General features: G+C 51.9%; 1 protein-coding gene across 7 annotated transcripts in view; it reads right to left on the bottom strand.

Moving 5' to 3' along the window:
• ELMO1 (engulfment and cell motility 1) overlaps positions 1-23,059 on the bottom strand; it is a 376,252-nt gene that overhangs the window by 294,343 nt on the left and 58,850 nt on the right. For 3 of the 7 annotated variants that reach the window (XM_043975135.1, XM_043975136.1, XM_043975137.1), the window contains exon 2: positions 10,831-10,976. In XM_043975135.1, coding sequence (XP_043831070.1) covers positions 10,831-10,908 — 78 coding nt within the window. In that variant the 5' untranslated portion in view covers positions 10,909-10,976. The other 4 variants (XM_043975133.1, XM_043975139.1, XM_043975134.1 and 1 more) reach the window with 3 other exon arrangements.

Raw genomic sequence — 23,059 nt, 5'->3', positions numbered from 1 at the left:
AACAGTTAGGATAATGAATATAATTTTTGTGTAGGGTACATCCCCCCTCCGGGCTAATGCCCAGATTTTCACTTGTACCCAAGAGTTGGGTGCCCAGAAGGTGCCTGCCATCCCTGGTTCTAGGGGTAACCCAGTGATAACCTATTCCTATTATTTACTGTACCTCACAAGCCCCCACCAGTGTGCTCCCCAGTAATAATCGTCCAGTAGAAAACTAGCTTTTAGGAAAGGTATTTTACTAAGGTGGCGCAATAAGAACAACGGATACAAAATATTATGCTAAAACAGCCCACAATTAACTACAGTGTCAGTAAGAAGATTTGTTTCAGACTTAAAGTGCATCTGTAGAGACGACAAAAAGATAAAGGGGATAAGCATTTATATGGCACCTACTATATGCTAAGCACTTTACAAATATTATTTCATTTGATCTTCTCAACGACCCTGGGAGGTGGGTGCTATCATGATCTCCATTTTACAGTTGAAGAAACTAAGGTAAACTGAAGTTAATTGACCAGCCCAGGATCACACAACCAGTAAGTGTCTGAGGCTGAATTGTAACTCAGTTCTTCCTGACTCCAGGCCCACTGTGCTCTGTCCACTGTGCAATGAGCTGACTCATAAAATAGATAATCAGTTACATGCATGCAATCAGTGTTATTAGTGCAAGAAGCTTTTACATGCATGCAATCAGTGTTATTAGGGTAAGAAGCTTTTACATGCATGCAATCAGTGTTATTAGGGTAAGAAGCTTTTACATGCATGCAATCAGTGTTATTAGGGTAAGAAGGAAAGCTATTGAATGGATCAAAAAACAAATATCCAAGTCACACTATATAAGGAGTCACCACAAGTCTTGGTATAAGAATGAGATTCATTCCCATTGTACAAGTAGCAAAAGGATATGAACAAAAACTTCCCTAAAGAAGAAATGCAAACTATTAACAACCATAGGAAAACTTATCCAAAGTCCTAAAATCAAGAAAAATGCAAGTCACAACAATTCTGGGGCTTCGCCCCAACCCAGCAAATTGGCAAATATGGCAAAATATAAGCACATCCAGAGACTCACACACTCATGTCCTGCTGGCCTGGCCAAGACTTGGTCCAACCACTCAGGAAAGCAGTTTTGGTCTCTGCTAAGAATGCAACGGGGAGAGCAGCTAGGTGGCCCGGTGGATAGAGCACCGGCCCTGGAGTCAGGAAGACCTGAGTTCAAATCCAGCCTCAGATACTTCCTAGCTGAGCGACCCTGGGCAAGTCACTTCATCCTGGTTGCCTCAGTTTCTTCATCTGTAAAATGAGCTGGAGAAGGAAATGGCCAACCATGCCAGGTTCTTTGCCAAGAAAAATGGAGTGATGAAGAGTCAGACGTGAGAATGCAAATAAAGCGTCAGTTGCTTTTGATCCAGTGGTCTGACTGTATTCCAAGGAAGGCCAAGATAGGGAGAGGGCTCCCACATACACCAAAGTATCAGTGGTGGTGAAGAACCAGAGACAAAGTCACCACCCATTCCTTTGGCTAACCAAGTTCTGGCAAGGGAATGGAATGGGTTATTATTGTTCTATGAGAAATAGAAAACACCAAGACTCCCTGAATGAAGCACTGGCAGATTCACACGACCTGATGCAAAATGAAGCAAGCTGAGCCAGGGAAGGAAAAGGGAGAGAAGAAGCATTCGGGAAGCGCCATCAGCGAGCCAGGCTTCACCATCAGTGAGCCAGGTGCTGTGCCGAGCACTTTACGACAATAAGCTTGGGATGTTGATGCCATTATCTCTGCTTTACAGATGAGGAAACTGGGGCAGCCAGAGGGTAAGTGACTTGCCCACGGTCAAACGGCTGTTAAGGGTCTGAGGCTAAATCTGAACTCAGGTCTTCCTCACTGCACCAGCCCCAGCCCTGGCTTCCCCCAGGAACAATATTGGGAAGAGCAGCAGAGTAAAAGACACCATGAATACACCTTCCGAGCTCCCCCATCCTCCCATGTGTCCCAGTGCCCAGAGGGTGTCCTGTGCCCAGTCTCGATGGCAGAGGTGTTATCTGCAGAGAAGTGGAGACAGGTGCGATGCCATGGACCTTGCTCTGCACCTCCATAGAATGATGGGAAGGATTCCCTGGCCTCCGGGCTCCCTTCTGCCTGCAAGCAGCAGGAGCTCATTAGGGCTCCTCGGGACACATCCAGTCACTGGGGCACCAATGACCTTTTTTTCTGTTAAGGAAACGTCAGCAAACAAGGTGGGGGAGTATTTTTTTCCTTTGGGGGGGTGACAGGAAGGGGGAAGAAGGGAAGAATTTTCTTGAAGTCACACTCGGCTGAATAAGTCTTCACTCCAACTCAGGATCCGTCCTCCAAACTCTGGCTAGGATGATTTCTGGTTAAAGGTCTCACCCCCACGTGCAAGCTCTGGCATGCCTCTGCTGCCCCTTTGCCTCTTAGATCTCTGGCCTTTCTTCAGTTCTGAGCCAAAAGGCCTCCTGGAGTGTCCTTGCTGGCATCGCTGGGTCATCAATGTGTGTGTATCTGGAGCCTCCTAGGGCACTAGATCAAAATCCAGAGGGGATCTCACAACTCCCCTTCATGGAAGCTGAGGCCAGCCCAGAAAGGGGAAGTGACGTGTTAAGTGTCAGAGGCAGGATTTGAACCCAGGTCCTGATACCAGAATTAGGGCTCTTTCCAAAGCACCATTAGTTACATCAGTTCAAACCACCACACCCTCCCCTCAAAGGTTCTTGACCCCACCCACCCCCAGATTCTTGATGGCAGGGATGTTTTCATTTTTGACTCTGTCCCCAACACAGGGCCTGGGTCACAGTGGTGGCAGCAACATAATCAAGGCTTCTGGAATTGAACCAAATGTGACTGTTATTTGTCACCTGAATTTAGGTGACAAATGTATACGTTATCATGTGTATGTGCTCACTTCCCGGTATTATTCTAAGCTTGTTGCGCCCGTCCTTGATGCTTCCTCCTCCTGGGTGCCCACGGTGTTCACTGCATGTTCTGATTAGCCAAACAATTTAGCCCTTGCTTGTGAAATGCCTCATGTCTGCTGTGCAGGTGTTCCACATGTGTTTGTCTCATCTAGTTAAGGCTGCGTGGTCAGCCCATGCTGGGGACACAGGAAGCAGCCGCCCATTCCCATTTGTGTGTTAAGTGAGGTTTTACACCTCCCCTCCCCACAATATCTAAGTGTCTTTAACAGGGACTTAAATTGTTTTCCTGTGTTTGAATTCTTGGGTGTTTTCAGGCTTTTGTAGAGACTGTTAATAGGAGGAAGGTAGAAATAGAGGGAGAGAGACAGAAACGGAGGCTGAGAGACTGACACAGAAATAGGTAAATACTGGGGTAGGGCTGGGGAATAAATGTTGCAGCGAGGTTGGAGGGAAGACATGGGGTCAAGAGCATGGGGGGATAGCATAGATGCTTGTCCTCAGAATGAAAGATCACATTTAAAAAACCAGGCATGAGGGGCAGCTAGGTGGCGCAGTGGATAAGGCACCGGCCCTGGATTCAGGAGGACCTGAGTTCAAATCCGGCCTCCGACACTTAACACTTGCTAGCTGTGTGACCCTGGGCAAGTCACTTAACCCCAACTGCCTCACCAAAAACAAAACAAAACAAAACAAAACAAAACAGGCATGTAAAGAAGAGAACAGAAGGAGGTACTTTGAAAAGTCATGGAGGGAAAGCCTTCTTAAATGAGAGATGGTGATGGTCTTAGAAGATAAAATAGGTGATTTAGATTTTATGAAATTGAAAAATTTTTGCATAAACAAAATAAATGCAGCTAGGAATAAAAAAGGTGGTGTCATTTTGGGAAAAATACATCTGTAGTAAGTTAACAAAGATCTGATAATCAAGACACATAGGGAAGTGATAGAAATATATATGAGTAAGAGGCACAGATAAATAGTCAAAGGCTGTGAACAAGTATTTTTCTTTTCTTTTCTTTCTTTTTTTTTTTTTAGTGAGGTAATTGGGGTTAAGTGACTTGCCCAGGGTCACACAGCTAGTAAGTGTTAAGTGTCTGAGGCCAGATTTGAACTCAGGTCCTCCTGACTCCCAGGGCCCACTGCGCCATCTAGCTGCCCCGAGCAAGTATTTTTCAAAAGAAGAAAGGCAAACTATGAACAACCAAGTGAAAAATGTTTTACATCATGAGTAATTGGAGAAATGAAAATCAAAGCCACTCTGAGGTTTCACCTCACAGATGAGAAAAAACGACAATAAGCAGAAACGGCCAATGCTACCTAGGAAAGACACTGTCCCTGGAGGTCTGAATTGAACAAAGCATTCTGAATGTTCATTTGGAAGCAAGCCCTCAAAGTCACCTACACTTTGACCTGGTGATGCCACTACTAGGCCTGTAACCTACTGATGTCAATAAGAGGAGAAAGATCCTGTATAAACAAACCTATTTCTAGCAACACTTTTTGTACTGACAAATGACTAGAAACAAAGCGAGTGCCCATCTGTCAAGAAATGTCCATAATGGTGGCATATGAAGGTGATGCAATATTATCTCCCCGTCAGAATTAATGAATATGAAAAACTGAGAGAAATTTCGGAAGCCGTGTCAGAACTGATGCTGAGTGAACTTGAATAGAACGGGGAGAACCAACTATATACAACAAGCACAATAATGGGAAACAACATTGAGAAATATCAGAATTCCGATGGATTCAAGAACCAATCGGGACTTCAGAAAACGAATAGTGAAGCATCTATCATCTCTCGCAGCAGTAGGTTAGTGGACTAGAGATGTGGAAAGAGACGGACATTCTCCAACATGACCAATGGATTCTACTGAGGGTAGGGAGGTTGGTGAAGCTTGTCAGTTAGAAGTAACAGTGATGTGAAAGAGAGACAAGGAGAGATGGAGAGAAAGTCAATCAAACTTTTAAAAAAACCATATAGCTTTAAAAAAACAACAACCCATAAAGCTAGACAGGCTGGACATGGGAAGAAAAAAGCAACCCGCTCGAAGACAAATAAGAGGTAACAAAAGATAACAAAACATTTGGGTGGGAAGAAGGGTGCAGACACAGAAATCTGGAGAGTGAAGGAGAATCCATGGCTGGATCTTCTTGATAAGGTTGGAAAGCAAGGTCAGTATCTACCTAGGGGAGGCAAACACAGGGGAACTAGAGGCTTGAGGATGTTCGGAAGGTCTGAGACACTTATGTATCTGCAGGTTTTCATCACCTGGCTCCTCTTGTCTAAATGTGCCTTCTCAGTCGCCATTGCCGGCTCTTCATCTACAACATGGCTGCCCCATAGGTATACCCTAGAGCTCTGGCCTGGGCTCGTCTCTTCCTCCATATGATTTTCCTTGGTGATCTCATTAGCTCCCATGAATCCCAGCGATTCAATTATCTCTATGCAGACGATTCTCAGACCTATTTATCCAACCCTAACCCCCAGTCTCGTATCTCCAACTGCCCATTGGGCATCTTGAGCTGGTTGTTCTGTAGATACCTCCCACTCAACATGTGTAAGACTGAGCTACTTCTGTTTCCCTGAAAGCCTTCCCGCTTCAGACTTCCCCATTAATGTCAAGGCTACCACCAACCCCCCCCTCCCCCCTCCCCCCTCCCCCCGTCACGCAGACTCAGCACCGGGGCACCATCCTCACCTCCTCACTCTCTCTCCTACCACCAGCCTTTGTGTGCTCTGAAAGCCCATCTCCTCTACCTCTGTCATGTCTTTCACACGCTCCCTCCCTTCTGTCCTTGTGTGGGCCCTCACCCCCTCAAACCCCCTCTCCTGCTACAGCTGCTGGGGTCTGCCTGTCTCAAGTCTCCCCACTCAGTCACTGCAGCACAGATGTTGCCATGCCAGATCATTACTGGGTGAACCCCAGTGGTTCCCTGTTATCTACAGGCTCAATAAAAGACTCTCTCCTTGGCTCTGAAAGCCGTTCCCAGGCCGGGCTCTTCCCACCTTTCCAGTCCTCCTACTCAGGCCTCTTTGCTGTTTCTCCCCCAAAGACACTTGGTCTCTTGGCTCCAGGCATTTCTCTCTGCCTGCCTGGCTCTCTCCTCATTTCTACCTCCTGGATTCTCTGGCTTCTTCCAAGACTATCCCCCTAATCGTTAGTGCCTGCCTTCTGTGACTACTCCACTTTCCTCCTGGCTCTGTCTTGTGCCTGCATGTTATCTCCCCAAGACGAATGTAAGCTCCCTGAGAGCAGGGATTGTCTTGTCCACAAAGGAGATGATATTTGTGAAGTGCTTAGCACAGCTGCACATAGTAGGCACTATATGTTCATTCCCTCCCCTTTCCTTTCCCCTCCCCGTTCTTTGTAGCTCCAGCATTCAGCACAGTACCCAGCACATAGTAGGTGCTATATAAACACTCCCCTCCACTTTCCTCCTCCCCCCATTCATTGGCACCTAATAAGTGGTTAATAAATGTTTCTTGACTTTCCCAGAAACAGGGGCTCAAAGACAGTCAAATGACAAGGCAAAGTCACCCCAATTGTCCACATTTCAACCTAGCAACCACAAAAACGAGAAAGAAATGATAGAAAAATTACCTTCAAAATAACTACAGAATAAATCAAATATTTGAACGAAACCAACCGAGGCGCACTTCAGATTTCTATAAATACAACTGCAAAACACTATCTACAGAAACAGAGGAAGACAAAATAATTAGAGGGATTGTCCGAGGGAAATGGGCAGACTTGCAGGAAACTGATGCAGAGGGAAAGAATCTGAACGAGGCAAGCACCCTCAAATACAAAGACTGCACTCATGAAGATGGAAAGAAGCCGGAAGAAAAGCAAGCCCAACTCTGGGTCCTTGTACTCCGTGATAATGGAGAGAAGCAAATGCCCTCCTCCCTCCCTCCCTCCTTCCTCCCTTCCTTCCCTTTCTCCTTTCTTCCTTCCCTTTCTTCCCTCCCTCTCTCCCCCTCCCTCTCTCCTTCCTTTCTTCCTTCCCTCCTCTCTCTTCCTCCCTTCTCTCTTCCTTCCCTTTCTTCCCTCCCTCTCTCCCTTTTCTCTCTCCCCCCTCCCTCTCTCCTTCCTTTCTTCCTTCCCTCTTTCCTCCCTCCCCTCCCTCCCTCCTTTTCTCTCTCTGTCCCCCCCCTCCTTCTTTCCTCTCTTTCTTTCCTCTCTTTCTTTTTTCCTTCCCTCCCTCCTTCCTTCTTTCTCTTCTTCCTCCCTCTTTCCATCCTTTTCTCTCTCTCTCCCTCCCTTTCTCCTTCCATCTTTCCTTCCTTCCTTAGAGAGGGGGACTGTGAGTACACAATACTGTGTGTTGTCTCAGACATGGTGCCCGGATCCATTGGTCTTTGTGAGAAAACAAGGCTCCCTGGCTGGTTTGGGGAGGATTCTATCTGAAAATGGCTCGGATGGAAAAACAAAAACTATCAACAAAATGATGGAAAAGGGAGTCTCTGTCCTCCTCCTTCCCAGGTCTTTTGCTTGTTTGCTCTCTTGGCAAATGTGCTCCAAGCCCCCACCAGGCTTTCATCTAAAACGTTCCGCTTCTCCTCCTCTCAGCTGGGAGAAATGGTCCTCAGTCAACAGCCAGTTCCAAAGCAAAGAGAACATTTGGGGCATCAAAGAGCCTCGTAGTTTCACTACACAAAGGGGCTCCCCAAGGTTGGACTTGAAGGGATAAGTAGAGACCGAAACATCTGTCAGAAGGACAGGCAAAGAACCACCTGAAAGCAGGAAATCACTGGCAAACCTCTTTTAAATAATTGTTCAGGCCTTTGCTTCCTGGAAGGACAGAATCACGCTTCCCAAATATTTCAAGGGAAATAAAAAAGGTTCAGACAACTAGTCGGGGTTGGGGCTTGTCTCTAAATTCGACAGTAAGCTTTTCTGAAGCAAGCTAGAAAATCGGGAGGGTCCCCAAGAACAAGGCAGTTTTCAATGGACTGCTGATGGCAGACAGTCCAATCACCCACTCGCATTGGTCCTAACAACATCCATGGGGCGGCACCGCCCATCAGCCCTGGAGTCAATCTCCAAGAACAAATTAATAGTCACTTCAGCGGATGGAGTGCTGGGCCTGAGGTCAGAAAGACTCAACTTCATGAGTTCAAATCTGTCCTTGGACACTTCCTAGCTGTGTGACCCTGGGCAAGTCACTTCACCCTGTCTGCCTCAGTTTCCTCATTTGTCAAATGAGCTGGAGAGGGAAATGGCCAACCGGGATCTCTTCCAAGAAAACCCCAAGCGAGGTCACAAGGAGGCAGACGCGGATGAAATAATAGCTCAACAACAAACTTCTGTTTCACCTTGAGCAGCTTTCCAGGGACCCCCCTCACGAGGCCCAGAGCTAGGTTTTCAGGGGTTTGACCAAAGGTCAAACAGTGCTTCCTAAGAGTCCCAGCCTCAGAAACATGAAGATCTGGGTTTGAAACCTAAACTTCCTGTCTGGGTAACCAGTCTGGGCTTCCCTTCCTTCATCTGTCAAACGGGCACAGTCATGTCTGCAGCGCTGACCCCACAGGAGCGCTGGGAGATCCAAAAGGGAGGGTGCGAAGGGCAACTTTAAAATGCTCTGTGATGGCTCCGTCTGTCCCTGAGGCCCTGGGCTCCACAGGGAGCTCACACTGAGCTTTCAGGGACAGGCCTCCCAGGACACCCAGCCCAGGACCCTCCTCCTCTCCTCTTTCCACCACCAGACTGTAAGTGTCTTGAGGGCAGGGAGGGTCTCACCCAGCAGCTTTGACAATGTGCTGCATAGTCTTGGGGCTGGGATAATGCACTATGAAGCCATGCTCATCATTGCTAGTGCACTAAGCAAGCTTTAGAACGCCTTCAAATCCATGTCTGAAAGACTTGGGGAAGACCAGATCCCCAAGCAGGAGCCACTCTGGGCAAGGGCCTCGAGACACAGGGAGACTGCTCCTCTGTGAAGACCTCACCTGGGGTGGGGGGGAGAGCTGGGGGAAGAAAGTACACTGTTTAAGCTAATTATACTAAATATGGAGTCCGGAAGCTCCCTTGTTTCCATGCTAGTGTGTCAGCGCCCAAAAACTTTGTCACCCCGGGGCAATGCCCTTATAGCTCATCCCTAGGTCCACCTCTGCCCGGGCAGTTATCACTCTGATAGATCTAATTCTGGGGCTTCCCTTAACTAAAGCCCATCTTCATGTGGCCATAATTAAATTGCTGCAGGCACTGAGCTGCCCGTGCACACCATCTGTTAAAATGATCCTACAGCCTGCACACTCTGGTTGCATAAACACCAGCCACTGTTAAGCACTCCTTCCTCAATCACATGCCCAGCTAGGACCAGGACTCAACCCCCAAACCCTGTGTCTGAGAGGCTGGCTCATGGAGGATCCTCATTCTTTTTCCAGGGAAGAGAAGAAAGATAATTGGAGACAAGCACAGCCAAGCCCTGTACCTGGCCCATCTCAGCTCCCTGCTGTGGCCCAGCAGATGTTCCCCGGCCCCCCGCAGTCGCTGCCCGGGGAGCCCACCTGTATCTGGAGATTCTGGCCAAATGACCAGCCCCCTGACCTCTTGGTCCATCCTGTACCCGTGGGAAAAGGCCAGAAATCTCCTGGGTGTCACTTTAGCAAGGGTCCTCTCCAGAAAAATGCCAGACCAGGAAAGTTACATCCCAGATGCTCGTTCATTAAAAGAAAAAGAATTTAGAGAAACAAAGTCACACAGCGCCTTGTCTGCATTGGCCCACATCCAGAAGGCCAGAGTCTGTGTTGGGGGCCACTTGCAAGAAGAGCTCCCCCTCCCTGAGCCAGGACAATGCCACATGGAACCAAAGCTCTTCCCAAGATGAACCCGCCTGTGCTTCTCTCCTTTCTCCCCGGCCCCTGGGCCAGCTGGGCCTCGGGTCCTCTCATTCCCCGAGAGATGACCAGGGCCCTGCTTCTTGCTCAGTAAATCCTGCAAGATCACAGCTTCAGGCCAGAAGCAACAAAGCCTGCCCCGGGAGGCGATTTTTGTTCTAAAACAGCTCAGAGAACAGCCAGTGGAAGAGCTCAGGCTCAGAGGCTGGGGTTGCTATGGCACCAGAAGGAGGATGCCGAGCCTGCAAGGCGGCTGAGGCAGGGCTCTCCTGGGTCCGGCTCCAGAGCAGCCCCTCAGGAGCCCCGGGGGAGCTGCACTAACTTGGCAAACTGGGACGCCCTCCCTGGGAGGCAAAGCCTCTGTGCTCAGACCAAGGCCACCTTACCAAGACTTCGGATCTGTGTCTGAGCAGGGGACAGCCCACTTCAGGTCACAGGAGCAGACTCGGAGCCCCCATCCAGCCCCACTGCCCAATTTTACAAAAAAGGAAACCGAGGCTCACAAGGATGAAGGGACTTTCCTTAGACGGCACAACTAATGAGTGGCCGAGACAGGATCTGAACCCGGGTCCTGTGACTTCGGAGAGAGCCCTCTGCACATTTAAAATGTGATGAAGGCCACAGTCTAAGACAGGTCTCCAAATCAGGGAGACTCTGCCCGGCGCCGTCCAGGGACCCTGGAACCCTCGCCCCACCCCCAGTGCCCTCGATGGTTCTCTATGTCTCTAAGCTCTGAAGCCACTTGGGTCAAGGAGGGAGGTCACAGGAGGGAGCTTGGATGATCTGTCTGAGCCGGGGCCATTAACACAGGGCAGGGCTGGGTCTGAAGTCACCCTCCACTTCTCCCAGTAAACTCTGCTCTCTGACGGCCTTAGAAACGTGCGTCAGGGGAAGTGACCGTGAGCTGCCCCACCCCATGCCCTTGATCCTCCCTGGTCTGAGGGCACCGAGACCACAGGCCACCGACCCCTCTTCCCAGAGTTAGCAATCCAAGAGGGACGGATGAAGGCCAGGTGGCGGCAAGGTGGGGCTGGCGCCTGACTTACTTGGTCAATCTCCATCAGTTTGGGGAAGGCCCCCGGGCACTCAATGGCCACCTTCACGATGTCTGCGGGAGGCGGCATGGTCTGCCCGGGTTGGAGGAGCCAGCAAGATCAGCTCTCGATGCTACTGGGTCCAAAAGTCCCCACACCTAAGGAAGACAAACAGACAGGCCGATCAGAGCAGGAGCGGGGACGCGTCTGTCCCATCACTTCCTGTTTTCACTCGTGGCTGGGGGTGCCTGAAATCTCTCTGCCTGGGCACGGGCTCCACCCCGAGCCCTCTTCCCTGGGACAGGAGGCCCAACCCATGCCTGGCTGTGGGCAGGCAGCTCCCAGGGGCACCCACCTAGGGCCAGGGCCTGCGGCCCCTCCAGGAGCCTTCTAGCAAAGGAGCTGTCTGTGCAGAGTAGCGGCCTCCTCCTGCCGGGCCGCCTCCGGAAGGACAGATTGCCCAGGAAGTCAGGCATGGCCAGGAAGCAGCACTTGCTCGTCTAACCGTTCGTTGTGTGTGAGAGAGCACAAATACATCAGCGTGCTAGAGCAAGCAGGATGTGAGAGGAAGGGGAAGGCTGCAGGAGTCCCGTGTGAGCATGCACCCCCACACACACACACCACATATACCACATATACACACATACCACAGATGTGTGCACACACACATGCACTCACACTACACACACTCACATACTCTCTCATGTACACCACACATACACATGCACTCACACTCTCACTCACATACTCTCTCATGTACACCACACACACATACACATGCACTCACACACTCTCATTCACACTACACACACTCACATACTCTCTCATGTACACCACACACACATACACATGCACTCACACTCTCACTCACACACTCTCACTCACACTACACACACTCACATACTCTCTCATGTACACCACACACACACATGCACTCACACACTCTCACTCACATACTCTCTTATACACCACACACACATACACATGCACTCACATACTCTCACTCACACACTCTCACTCACATACTCTCTTATACACCACACACACATACACATGCACTCACACTCTCACTCACACTACACACACTCACATACTCTGTCATGTACACCACACACACACATGCACTCACACACTCTCACTCACATACTCTCTCATATATACCACACACACATGCACTCACACACTCTCACTCACACTATACACACTCTCATACTCTCTCATGTACACCACACACACTCACACATGCACTCACACTCTCATTCACACCACACACACTCACATACTCTCTCATGTACACCACACACACACACACTCACACACTCTCACTCACACCACACGCTCACCCCATTCTCCCAGGGCAAGTCCTTCCTTGCTCTGAAAACCCGCCACTCTCAGAGCATAAGGGGGTTCGAGGGGGTGGGAATGGCCCATGGGGAGAACAGCCTTCCAAAGAGCCGACTACAAAAGTGATTTTGTGCACAGGGAGATTCTGGACTTCTCTCCCGGCTTCATCTCCCCCATCCTGGCCCACTGCGTGAGATCTCATCCCGTGGGGATGGGCACTCTGAGAGGGTGGAGCTGAAACTTGAACTTGGGCCTCCTGACGGTTACATGCCAACAGACCGATTATTCCATGTCACGAAAAGAGGACATTCACAAGAGGAGCTCAGGAGGCATAGTCAGGGATAACATAATAAGGAGAAATGACAAGAGCTAACATTTATACAAGACCTACTATCAGCCAGGCACAGGGCTAAACACTTTGTCTCATTTTATCCTCACAACAGCCCTGAGAGGTAGGTGCTCACTCATTATCCTCATTTTACACTCAAGGAAACTAAGGCCGGAAGAGTGACTTGCCCAGGGTCACACAGTTAATAAGTACCTGAGGCAGGATTTGAACTCAGGTCTTCCTGCCCCCAGGCTCAGGTCTGTATCTATTGCACCACTTCACTATCTTGGCAGAGATGGGTGGCAAACTTCATTTCTAGACAGAGGATTGACCCAGATGAGGCCTCAGATCCATTAGATTATTGGGCATACAAACATGGGTTATATATATCCGGTTTATTGGCCTGAACTCATCTTGGGCTGGCTACTAAGGAAGAGCTCAGGACTCTTAAAGGGCATCTCACTTCCTTACCAGTCGATGAGCACATATTAGCCTCTACCTTGGGCCAGGCACTGAGAACAGGATGAAGTGACCCCTGCCCACAGGGAGCTTCCATTCTAATGAATCCTTTACAAAATGGTGGCCTCTGGTCCAAACTACACCTGAACAAAAATCTCCGCCATGTTCCCCACCGTGGGCCATCCCATGTGAGCAGGAAAACCTCCAGGGATGAGGCAGCCAGGTCTCCTTCGAGCTCAGATATGTGGTGGGACTGGTCATGTAACACAGAGGGAGAGTTGGCCCTGGCATCCCAGGACCCGTGTGACCTCCAGCAGGCCACTGCCTGTCCTGGGCCTCAGTTTCCTCAGATTGGCAGATGGCCTCTGAAGCCCCTTCCAGCTCGGGGCCCAGGAGCCCGTTCTCTAAGGTCACATAGAAGCTCGGTCCAGTGTTCTATTTTAGACCTAGGAGGGATGTCAGAGTTGGAAGCCAATGCCCTTGTTTTAGGGACAGGGAAACTGAGGCCCAGGGAGTGGCCCAAGAGATCTGAAACTTGAGTCCAGGCTCAGTGATTCCTGGTCTGCTCTGCTCATGGATGGAGAAATGGGCAATTGCTTATAAAAGCTCACAGATTCGATCTCCCTGGGCAGCTAGGTGGAGCAGTGGATAAAGCACTGACCCTGGATTCAGGAGGACCTGAGTTCAAATGTGGCCTCAGACACTTGAGACTTACTAGCTGTGTGACCCTGGGCAAGTCACTTAACCTTCATTACCCCGCAAAACAAACAAACAAAACAAATCAAAAAACAAAAACAAAACAAATTTGATCTCCTTCATTAGGGGTCATGTCTACATAAGCAGAGGTAGTTCCCACAGGGAGATGCATCTATACAATTAACCAAAATCCCAGAATGTCAAGATTAAAAGAGTGTTGGAGGGGCAGCTAGGTGGCGCAGTGGATAGAGCACCGGCCCTGGAGTCAGGAGTACCTGGGTTCAAATCCGGCCTCAGACACTTAACACTTACTAGCTGTGTGACCCTGGGCAAGTCACTTAACCCCAATTGCCTCACTAAAAAAAAAAAAAAAAAAGAGTGTTGGAGGTCCCCTGGTACCACCCCTCCATTAGAAAGAAGGAAATGGATTCAGCCCATACCCCCCTCCCACTGAGAACACCTACCAAGTCCTATGCCCCCCACCCTGCCCCCAGGGCTGATTAAAACTCCCCCTTTTGGGGGGCATTTGCCTGCTTTGGACTGTGGCAGATCTGAGCTGGGAAAGCAGGGCACCCCCACCTGATGCAGCGGTCCCATAGTGGGTGCCCTCAGCAAGACAGCAGCCCTACCCCTGACATGGACTTGGACACACTTGATGGGTGCGTGGATCCCAATGGCCCAGGAATTCTGACCATCAGATGCAGGCACAAATGACCAATAACCCCCAAGCCCCATTTCTCTCCAGGCTTTGGGCCTCACAGAGAGCCCCGGGAAGGACACAGGGAGAATCCCCAGGCTACAGATAGAAGACTCCTCATGTGATAAGGAACCAATTGATTTCCATACACTTACTGGGGGAGACTGAGGCTTCATGGAGCCGGGAGGACACCATTGGAGGGCAGAGTGGGACGGCATGCCTGACACAAGGAGTAAAGTCAGCAAAGGTAGGGAGATGGGAAACTGTAAGGAGCCTTCCTGAGTATGGAAAGCACAGGGTACAGGCATGAGCCAGACTGTGGGGACCCCTGACTGACAGGCTAAATGGACTGGCTGGTTTCTTTCTGTGTCCCTAGGACCAGAGGCAGGCACTTAACAGATGTTTGTGGGAGGAATCAGTGACATCTCATCTACTCATGATGCCCAAGGGCTGACCCGTCCGGCAGCAGAGCAGAGGCCCCCATCTCTTGGGTTCTGCTTGTCTCCAAGTGTCCTGAGGCAGGGCGGGGGCCTGGTGAGCTTCACTCCTCAGTGCCCAGGGTGGGCAGCCCCAAGCATATTTAGCACCCTTCTCCCCTCTGCCCAGCAGGGAGCGAGCTGGCAGGCCCCACTTTCTAGTTACTGGAGGGGCTGGGGGTGTGGATGAATCAACTGTTGAAAACACACGCCCACTTGGGAGTAAGGAGGGCCTACAGTGGAAACTCGGCTCTCGGCAGAAAACAGGCCCATTTGTGCCAGGACAGCCAGCTCCTCGCGCCCCAAAGCGGGGCGGGCTCTCCCCTGGCCACTTTCAGGGGCTGCACCCCGAGAACCTGTCAGACAAGGCAGAATTCCATCACTCGGCTCTTTGTCCTGGTCTCTCTCAAAGAAGAAGATAGGAAATCTAGCCAGCGCCGGCTGTATACAAAGCGAGCCTTTAGAAGCAAAACCGAAGCTTTCTCCTGGGATCTCACATAAGCACCTCTCCAGCTTTCTCCAGTGGAGGAAGCCTGGGGGCCTGCTGGGGGCCAACACTGCCAAGGAGAGACAGAGGAGGCTCTCCAGGGGGCTGGCTGAAGTGGAGCCCCAGATCCCCATCCCCCAAAGCCCCTCCCTCTGACTCTGGCTGCTGAAGTTTCCAGGCAGGGCAATCAGCCCTGGGAACTCAGCCTCCGGGCCCCAGGTGCCTCCCACCAGTCCGTCTGTCCGTCAATGTGTCTGTCTGTCCACTGTGCTCGCTCTCTTCATGATCAGAGGGACTGTCTCTGGCCCAAACATCAGGCAAACGGTCCCCAGAGACCTGCTGAGTCAGACACGACTGACAAAGGCAGCCCCCAGCCCCACACTTGCCACTTACCGAGTCCTCCTTGATCAAGACTGACATTCACGACCTTGAATTTGCCTCCTTTCCCAGCTTTCCCCCAAAAGAGGCAGCGGGAGCCCGTTTGATTCATGCTGCGTAATGCCTTCCCTGAAGAATCTGAGCCCCAGCTCGGGGGCTCAGACCTAAGGCATCTCGTGCCCGGGAGCCGGGGATTAGGGTGTCTTGGGTCCGGGCAGTTAACAAGCATTCGCCCACCACATGCCAGGCCTGGCGCTGAGTGCCAGGGCTACAAGAAGGGGCAAACGACGGCCTTGCCTTGAGGATCTCACCTTGGAAGGGGGAGACGAGATGCCAACAGACGTCCGAGCCAAACACAGACAAGATGAGTGGGAGGGGATCGCGGAGGGGGGATGAAGGAGGGCTGGCAAGGACCCTGCAGAAGGCGGCGTTCTATCTGGCCCCATGAGAAGCCCCGAGGCCCAGCTGAGGAGGAGAGGCAGGGGCATGGGGGCAGCCAGGGTAAGCGGGAGGTGCCGCGTCGTGCGGAATGAAAGGAGACATGAGCAAAGGCTGAGCAGCAAAGGGTGCCTGGAATGCGCTCCTTCCTCACCTCTTAGGATGCTGGCTCGAGCATCCCCTCCTCCTGCTGGTGCCCCACCCCTGCCCCTGGGTTTGCCCCTGCTGGGAGACGATCAGGGACCGCTTTCACGGCTGTCTATTGTATCCTCCTAAAAATCACTAATAATGGTCAGCACAGATAGAGTTTTTTTGTTTTGTTTTGTTTTGTTTTTTAGTGAGACAATTGGGGTTAAGTGACTTGCCCAGGGTCACACAGCTAGTAAGTGTTAAGTGTCTGAGGCCGGATTTGAACTCCGGTACTCCTGACTTCAGGGTCGGTGCTCTATCCACTGCACCACCTAGCTGCCCCCAGATAGAGTTTTAAAGTTCATAAAGTACTTAACAACAAATATCTTTTTTGTTTGTTTTCGGAGGGGCAATGAGGGTTAAGTGACTTGCCCAGGGTCACAGAGCTAGCAAGTGTCAAGTGTCTGAGGTCAAATTTGAACTCAGGTCCTCCTGAATCTGGGGCCAGTGCTTTCTCCACTATAGCAACCCCCCTAGCAGCCCCAGCAAATATTCTCTCATTGGATCCTCACAACAACCCGGAGAGGTAGTTGCTGTTATTGTCCTTTTACAGGTGAGGAAAGTGAGGCAGGCAGAGGCAAAGTGACTTGCCACGAGTCATGAATCGAATAACTGTCTGAAACTGGATTTGAACTCAGATCTTCCTGAAGGCAGACTCGGCGGGGCCTCTGGGCACTGCACCACCTTGCTGTGCTAGCACAGCACCCAGCACATAGTAGACACTTCATGAATGCTCATCCATAAAATGATCCTTAGTCTTTCAGCCCCTACCCAATGTTTCATCCAATCTAATCTAATCTACTCCCCAAAGCACTGAGGAGAGGTAAAAAGACAGGAAGGACAAAACACTCAACATTCCTGTTCAATAGATAACAGACACATTAAGACCCAGAGGACTTGAGAAGGGAGGGGGCAATAAGCCCCCAGGGCATCAGGAAAGGCACCTACACTGAGCATTGGAGGAAGCTGAGGATGCTAAGAGTCTGAGGCAGCACCGACAGGCACAGCATCCTCTGCAAAGGCTTGGCGGTGGGAGATGGACAGCAAATAGGCCAGAATGGCTGAAACACCGAGTGGGGAGGAGAGTCATAATATGGAATAAGCTCATGACAGCTCCAGGAGCAGACGGAGTTTGGCAGCCGCATAAAAAGGGAATGACTAGCTGTCACCAGTGGGTACCTAATCAACACCCACTTCCCTCTAAAAATAGTGGTTGTTTCGTACTCCATGCCGGCCCATTCAGAGTTTGAAATATTAAAGCATCCTGGGAATCCCAATTCTTCCTGCTGCGTACTACACAGTGAACCCTCGGCCTCCCTCAGTGGCTATTAGCTGTTAACAGAAGGTAACGCAGCTCAGGGGGCCGAGAGCTATTTCCGCCAGAGGAGGCAGGAGTGTGGGCTGAAGCAAAGTGTTTCACCAGCTGTTTGCCGATTTAAACATTTTTTTGGCGATTATTTGTCTTCCTTCTCCTCCTCCTCCCCCTCTCCCACCCCCCAATCAGGTAAACTCTTGTCCTCTGGTAGTGAGAGTCCAATGGAACATGGAAAATGCATTTCACCTGAGGAGGAGTCCGGCTCTGGGGTTTTGGTGAAGGGGGAGGGGGAAGGATTGTTTTCTCCAAAGGTCCATGTGCCCAGTGAGACACTGGCAAACAGGTGGACGTGTGTGGGGGTGTGGGGGTGAGCTCAGGGCTGGAAGGAAGCAGGGAGGTGAGAAAGGAGGCACAGCCCAGGGCCCCGGTCACAGGGAAAGCCAAGAAGGCCGGCTGCTGAGAAGCAGCTAAGAGAGGCCCTGGGGGGGCTGCACACAGCCTTCGGGGGAGGGAGGCGAATAAAGCCAAGGGTGCCCTTGGACGTGTGCACGTGTGTGTGTGTGTGTGTGTGTGTGTGTGTGTGTGTGTGCTCGCGCACAGCACAGGCACAGGCACAGGCACAAGCATTTAAAGTACCTGATCCAAGTCTGCCACCAAGACCGGCACCAACCAATCCCTGCCCTGGAGGGGGGGCTGACGATCTTGGGGGGCGGCAGCTCGGGGCCCCATTATTCGAAGGCGGCAAGAGCCAAAGCAGAGGTGCTCTCAGCAGACAGACCAGATAAGAGGCCGTGACAGGCACACAGAGCAGGCACCGGAGAAGGCACCGGAGACCCGCAAGCAGCTCTCTCTCCCTTGGGCGATGAAGCCCTTCCCCTGGGACTCCAGCAGGTTCTTAAGGCCAGAAAGCCCATGGGTCGGGCTCTGGGCTCTGGGCATGGACGATCGGGGTTCGAATCCCGCTCCTGTGGCTGAATGGCATCCTGCCCTGGGCCTCAGGATGAAGGCCAAATGGCCCCTCCCCTCAAGGAGCTCTCCTTCCCCTGGATGACGGGCTGCCTTGTCCCCTCTCCCTCCGCTCACCACATCTCACTGTGATATAGCTCGGCTCCATCTACATACAGAACAAGCACATTCCCGGGCCAACTGCATGGCTGATTCACCTATTCACAGTCACAGTGTCTTTGCATCACATTACAGTTTTATACGGGCATCTCTTGGGAGAGAATCTTGGGCCAAGCCAGGCACCTGGCACACTGGCCGATAAACGGTTACGAAGCACCCACTGTGTGCCAATCTCGTGTGCCCTCACCCTCATGCCCCCTTTTCCTTTAATAAGAAAACCCACCTTGGCCCAGACTAAGGGTCCACCCAGCCTGGAGACAGCAAGAGAAAGCCTTTGCAGGAGACTGTCTCTACTCTCCCATGGCTCGCTTCCAAGAAGTGGGTAAAGCTGTTGGAAGAACGCTACAATGGGGGTCATTCGAGTCACCTGCAAGACGGAGCCAAGGAATACCAGTCCTGCCCTCCTCCGAAGGATGCCAGGAAACTCCAAGGATGTCCCGTGCGCTGGAAGGCAGCCTGGGAGGTCTGGAGCATTAGACGGAGCAGGAGCAGCAGGCGACCAAGCCCCACGTCCTGCCAGGGTGCCCACAGTGCCCAGCAGTCCGTCCACCTCGCCTTCGGGCTGCAGAGGACTGCGGCGTGCCCACGGGGGCCGGGGGCTTCCCTCTGCTGCTCTTCAGGGCTGGTTCAAAGGAGGGAGGCAGCATCTTGTCTCCGTGGCGACAAGAAGGGGACGGGGGCCACCCTCCCGGAAGCGGCCCCGGTCCTGCCCCATCTGCAGCTGGCCCCGAGCTCAGCCTCTCTGCTAATGAAAGCTCCCGGCAGTGACATCTCCGGAGTGGAGCCGGCTCCAGGCTCCATGGTTTGTGTGACTGAGCGAATCAGGACAGGGATGTGCGTACATGCGACGGGGTAACCTGGGGTTTGCGCTAAGGTTTCTCCATGGTAACCCACTTTCCTCTGTCTAAAAAAAACCTCCTAGCCAACGGTACCTGAGTCGAAGCATCGTACAGCCCCCAAACCGAAAGAGGGAGCTTCCCCCTCGTCCTTCCTACCCCGAGGAGACACCACCCGGGAGCCTGAGGGGCATGGGAGCCCCCGGCTGCCGGGCAGGTGCCACCAAACGGGACCCCCGCGGCTACCGGGATTTTCTCTGTCTTTAAAGACAGAGGGAAGATGAAAGGGGAGGGGGCCCAGATGCCAGGAGCTGGAAGAAAGCCCCAAGTAGCTCTGAATCAAAGACGGGGCTTCCCAAAGGGAGGACGGAAGAGCCCAGGGGTCCCAGGGCAAGGAGGAGCAGGAGAGGGGGCGGCTGGAACATCCCAGGGACAGGAGGCAGATCCAGGCACAGAAAGTGTTGGGGAGGGGTGGGGGAGGGAGACCACCGCTTCTTACCGTGGCATTCCTCCTTCAACCCCAGCCCTAACTGGCAGTTGTTCCCAAGCCTACAAACACTAACCAAGCGGCCCTGATGTGCCAGGCACTGTGTCAGGTGCCAGGACAGAGAGACAAACCAGAACAGGCCCTGTCCTCAGTGAGCTTCCATTCTGGGGGCTCTACAGGTGCCCAGACAGGGCGAGGCATTTGAGGAAGGTGCCGACTGGGACAGGGGATCCAAAGGGGCTTCTTGGAGGAGGCGACAGAGCTCTTGAGAGGATCCCTAAAAGACGTTCCCAAGGGGGAGGCGAGCAGGGAGGGAGATGCAGGCGTAGATACAGCCAGTGACAACAAACAGGGTCTCCCAACCTTTCTGTCCATGAGCCAGCTCTGAGACCCCTGTCATGAGTCTCGGGATCACCATGAAGCAGGGGAGGAAAATGAGGTCTTTTTTTTTTTTTTTTTTACTGTTGAAAGCAACCCAACCAAACGAGCTTCAAAACTACGGGTAGAATTCTGCTTACAACAAGGAGTTCTGTGCCCATACAAACAAACGCTTTGCTTATCTGATTATAACAAATAAGGCCATACAGGAGTCCTTTGGAAACAAAGTGGGGGCTCAGCAGCTGAGAGATGGCAGAGAAAACTGAGACGGACAGATGAGATGAAATATGATGATGGCATGAGAAAGGGTGAAGAGGAGGAATTTGGAAAAAAAGAGAAAACAGGTTTGGAACAATGTGGTGTGAGATGGGTAGAATCGGTACAGGATGACCCAATTTACAATCAATGTAAAGGACCCCCGCCCAAGATATCAGGATTTAGGTCAGGACAAGGCTGATCCTAACTCCAGAGGACTGACTGATGAGAAAACAACCGTCCCTGTCCAGGCAGGGAGGTGGTGGACTATGGCTACAGAATGAGGCATACCCTATCAGCTGTGATCACTGTGTGTCTTTGTTCCAGGGAAAGTTATTTTTTCTAAAGGAGGGCTGGGAAGTGGTAGAAATGTCTTTTTTTTTTTTGGCAAGACAATGAGGGTTAAGTGACTTGATCAAGGTCACACAGCTAATAAGTGTAAAGTACCTGAGGCAGGATTTGAACTCAGGTCCTCCTGAATCCAGGGCTGGCCACCTAGCTGCCCCCTAGAAATGTCTTTTAAAAGCATAAAGGCACCAAGTAAAACATTATTCTAAAAAATCTTTCTCCTGGAAGAGGCAACATACAGATACAGACAAAAATCCTGCTCTGGCCTTGACTAGAGGTGTGAGCTTGGGCAGCTCACTTGACTTGTGTGGGCCTCGATCTTCTCATTTACAAAATAAGTGGGTTGGGCTGACAGCCTCTTTCAGCTTGAGATCTCAGACTCTCTGACACCTGCCCCATTCAATCCACACAGCTCTTCAGGCCAAGGCGACAGTCTCAGGAGCCTCCTTCCCGACCTGGCTCCTTCTCTCCCCACTGTCATGTGGGAAAAGACAAGCCTGCCCCAGAGAGTACCTGTCATCGGCGGGTGAAGGGAGCCAGGCAGGGCTTAGATAGTGTTTACATTATCACCCGCTCACCCAGGCAGGGTCCAGGATCAAACCCTAGACCCCAAATTCCCCCAGGGGGCTTGGTCAGTCTTCCCTCTGTGTTATGACATAGCCCAGACTCCCTCTCCTGGAGCTTGGTGAAGAATCCTGGGTCCACAGCCAGGCACAAAAGCATCCCTGGTCCCACCTCCAGGGAAGGTGAGGCACAGGGTCAGCTTGGACTCAAGCCTCCTGATGGGCCCCGTGCACAGGAACAACCCCAGCAGCCCCTGAGGAGAGGCAGGAGCCAGCCAGGCCCCTGCACATGCACAGGGGAGAGAAGGGGGAAGTCACAGCCCAAGTCAAGGTCCAGAAATGGGGGGCAGGGGAGGGGGCCCACACACCCAGGTGCTGCTGGGTCTCCCTCACACTCTGTGCTCCCCCTTTTCCAACTCACATTTCAATTGCAGATCATAGAGACTCAATGCCATGTCCCCTCTCCTTCTGGTTTCTGGATAACCCTCCCCCCCCCCACACACACACACTTCCTTTTCCTCTGTTTTATTTACAAGGCCTATGGCTGTGGTGTGACCCAGCAACCCCAAGGGAGGCCAGGCCAAACCAGCAGGCCCAGGGTGAGCCCCAAACACAGGAAACCAGCTCCTGCTTCTGCCCTCCTCCGCCAAGAGTGGAGTTTCCAAATCGGAGGACAATGTGCTAACAGGCAGGCAAGAGGCCCCCCCTGCTCCCCAGCAGCCACACCACTCCAATCACCACCCCAGGAAACCAGATTACAGCGCGTCATCCGGTTACAGGCTGACAGAACACTCCGTGCTCTCGGGTGAAAGGACTGGGGTGAGCAGAGAGGCAGCTCAAGGGTTAGCGGCTGTGGTGTGAGGGGCAGCTCCACTACAGATTCTCCTAGAACAAAAAGCTATGGAAAGAGAGCACTGGCTCAGGAGTCCAAGGATGCCCTCTACCTGTGGGAGCTCCGCTAAGTCCCTCAGCCCCATTCGCCTCAGTTTTGTGAAAGAATGGCCTGGGAGGCCCCCCAGCTGCTCTGGGAAGCCTCATCTGCCACTAAGCACCTGGAGGGAGAGGCCGGGCCGGGCTTCTCCCCTCTTGGCTTCAGTAAAGTGAGTGGGTGGGTCTGGATGCCCAAGAGGGTCCCTGGCAGCTCAAGGTCCATGGCCCCTGGCTCCCCAGGTGGGCCTGCTCTGTTTGGATTAGACATCACGGATGAGAGTGACAATGGGTGATATTGGCATTTCCTTTTAGGCCCAAAGGGAAGGGTCCGAATCTGTGATTCCATCGTCCAATGTGGAAACTCCCTCTCTGAATACAGATCGGCAGCTGCTCTACCTCTGATTGTGACCGGAGGTCCCAAGAGTCAGTCAGCCCCCCCCTCTGGGGATGGGACTCCCCCCTGGTCCTCCTGGCGACCCCAGGCCTGCCCATCACAGCTGGGTGACCTTGAG

Source organism: Dromiciops gliroides, chromosome 1 (genome assembly GCF_019393635.1).
Source record: "Dromiciops gliroides isolate mDroGli1 chromosome 1, mDroGli1.pri, whole genome shotgun sequence".
In the NCBI taxonomy this organism is placed as follows: domain Eukaryota; kingdom Metazoa; phylum Chordata; class Mammalia; order Microbiotheria; family Microbiotheriidae; genus Dromiciops; species Dromiciops gliroides.
This window is presented reverse-complemented; position numbering and strand designations above follow the sequence as displayed.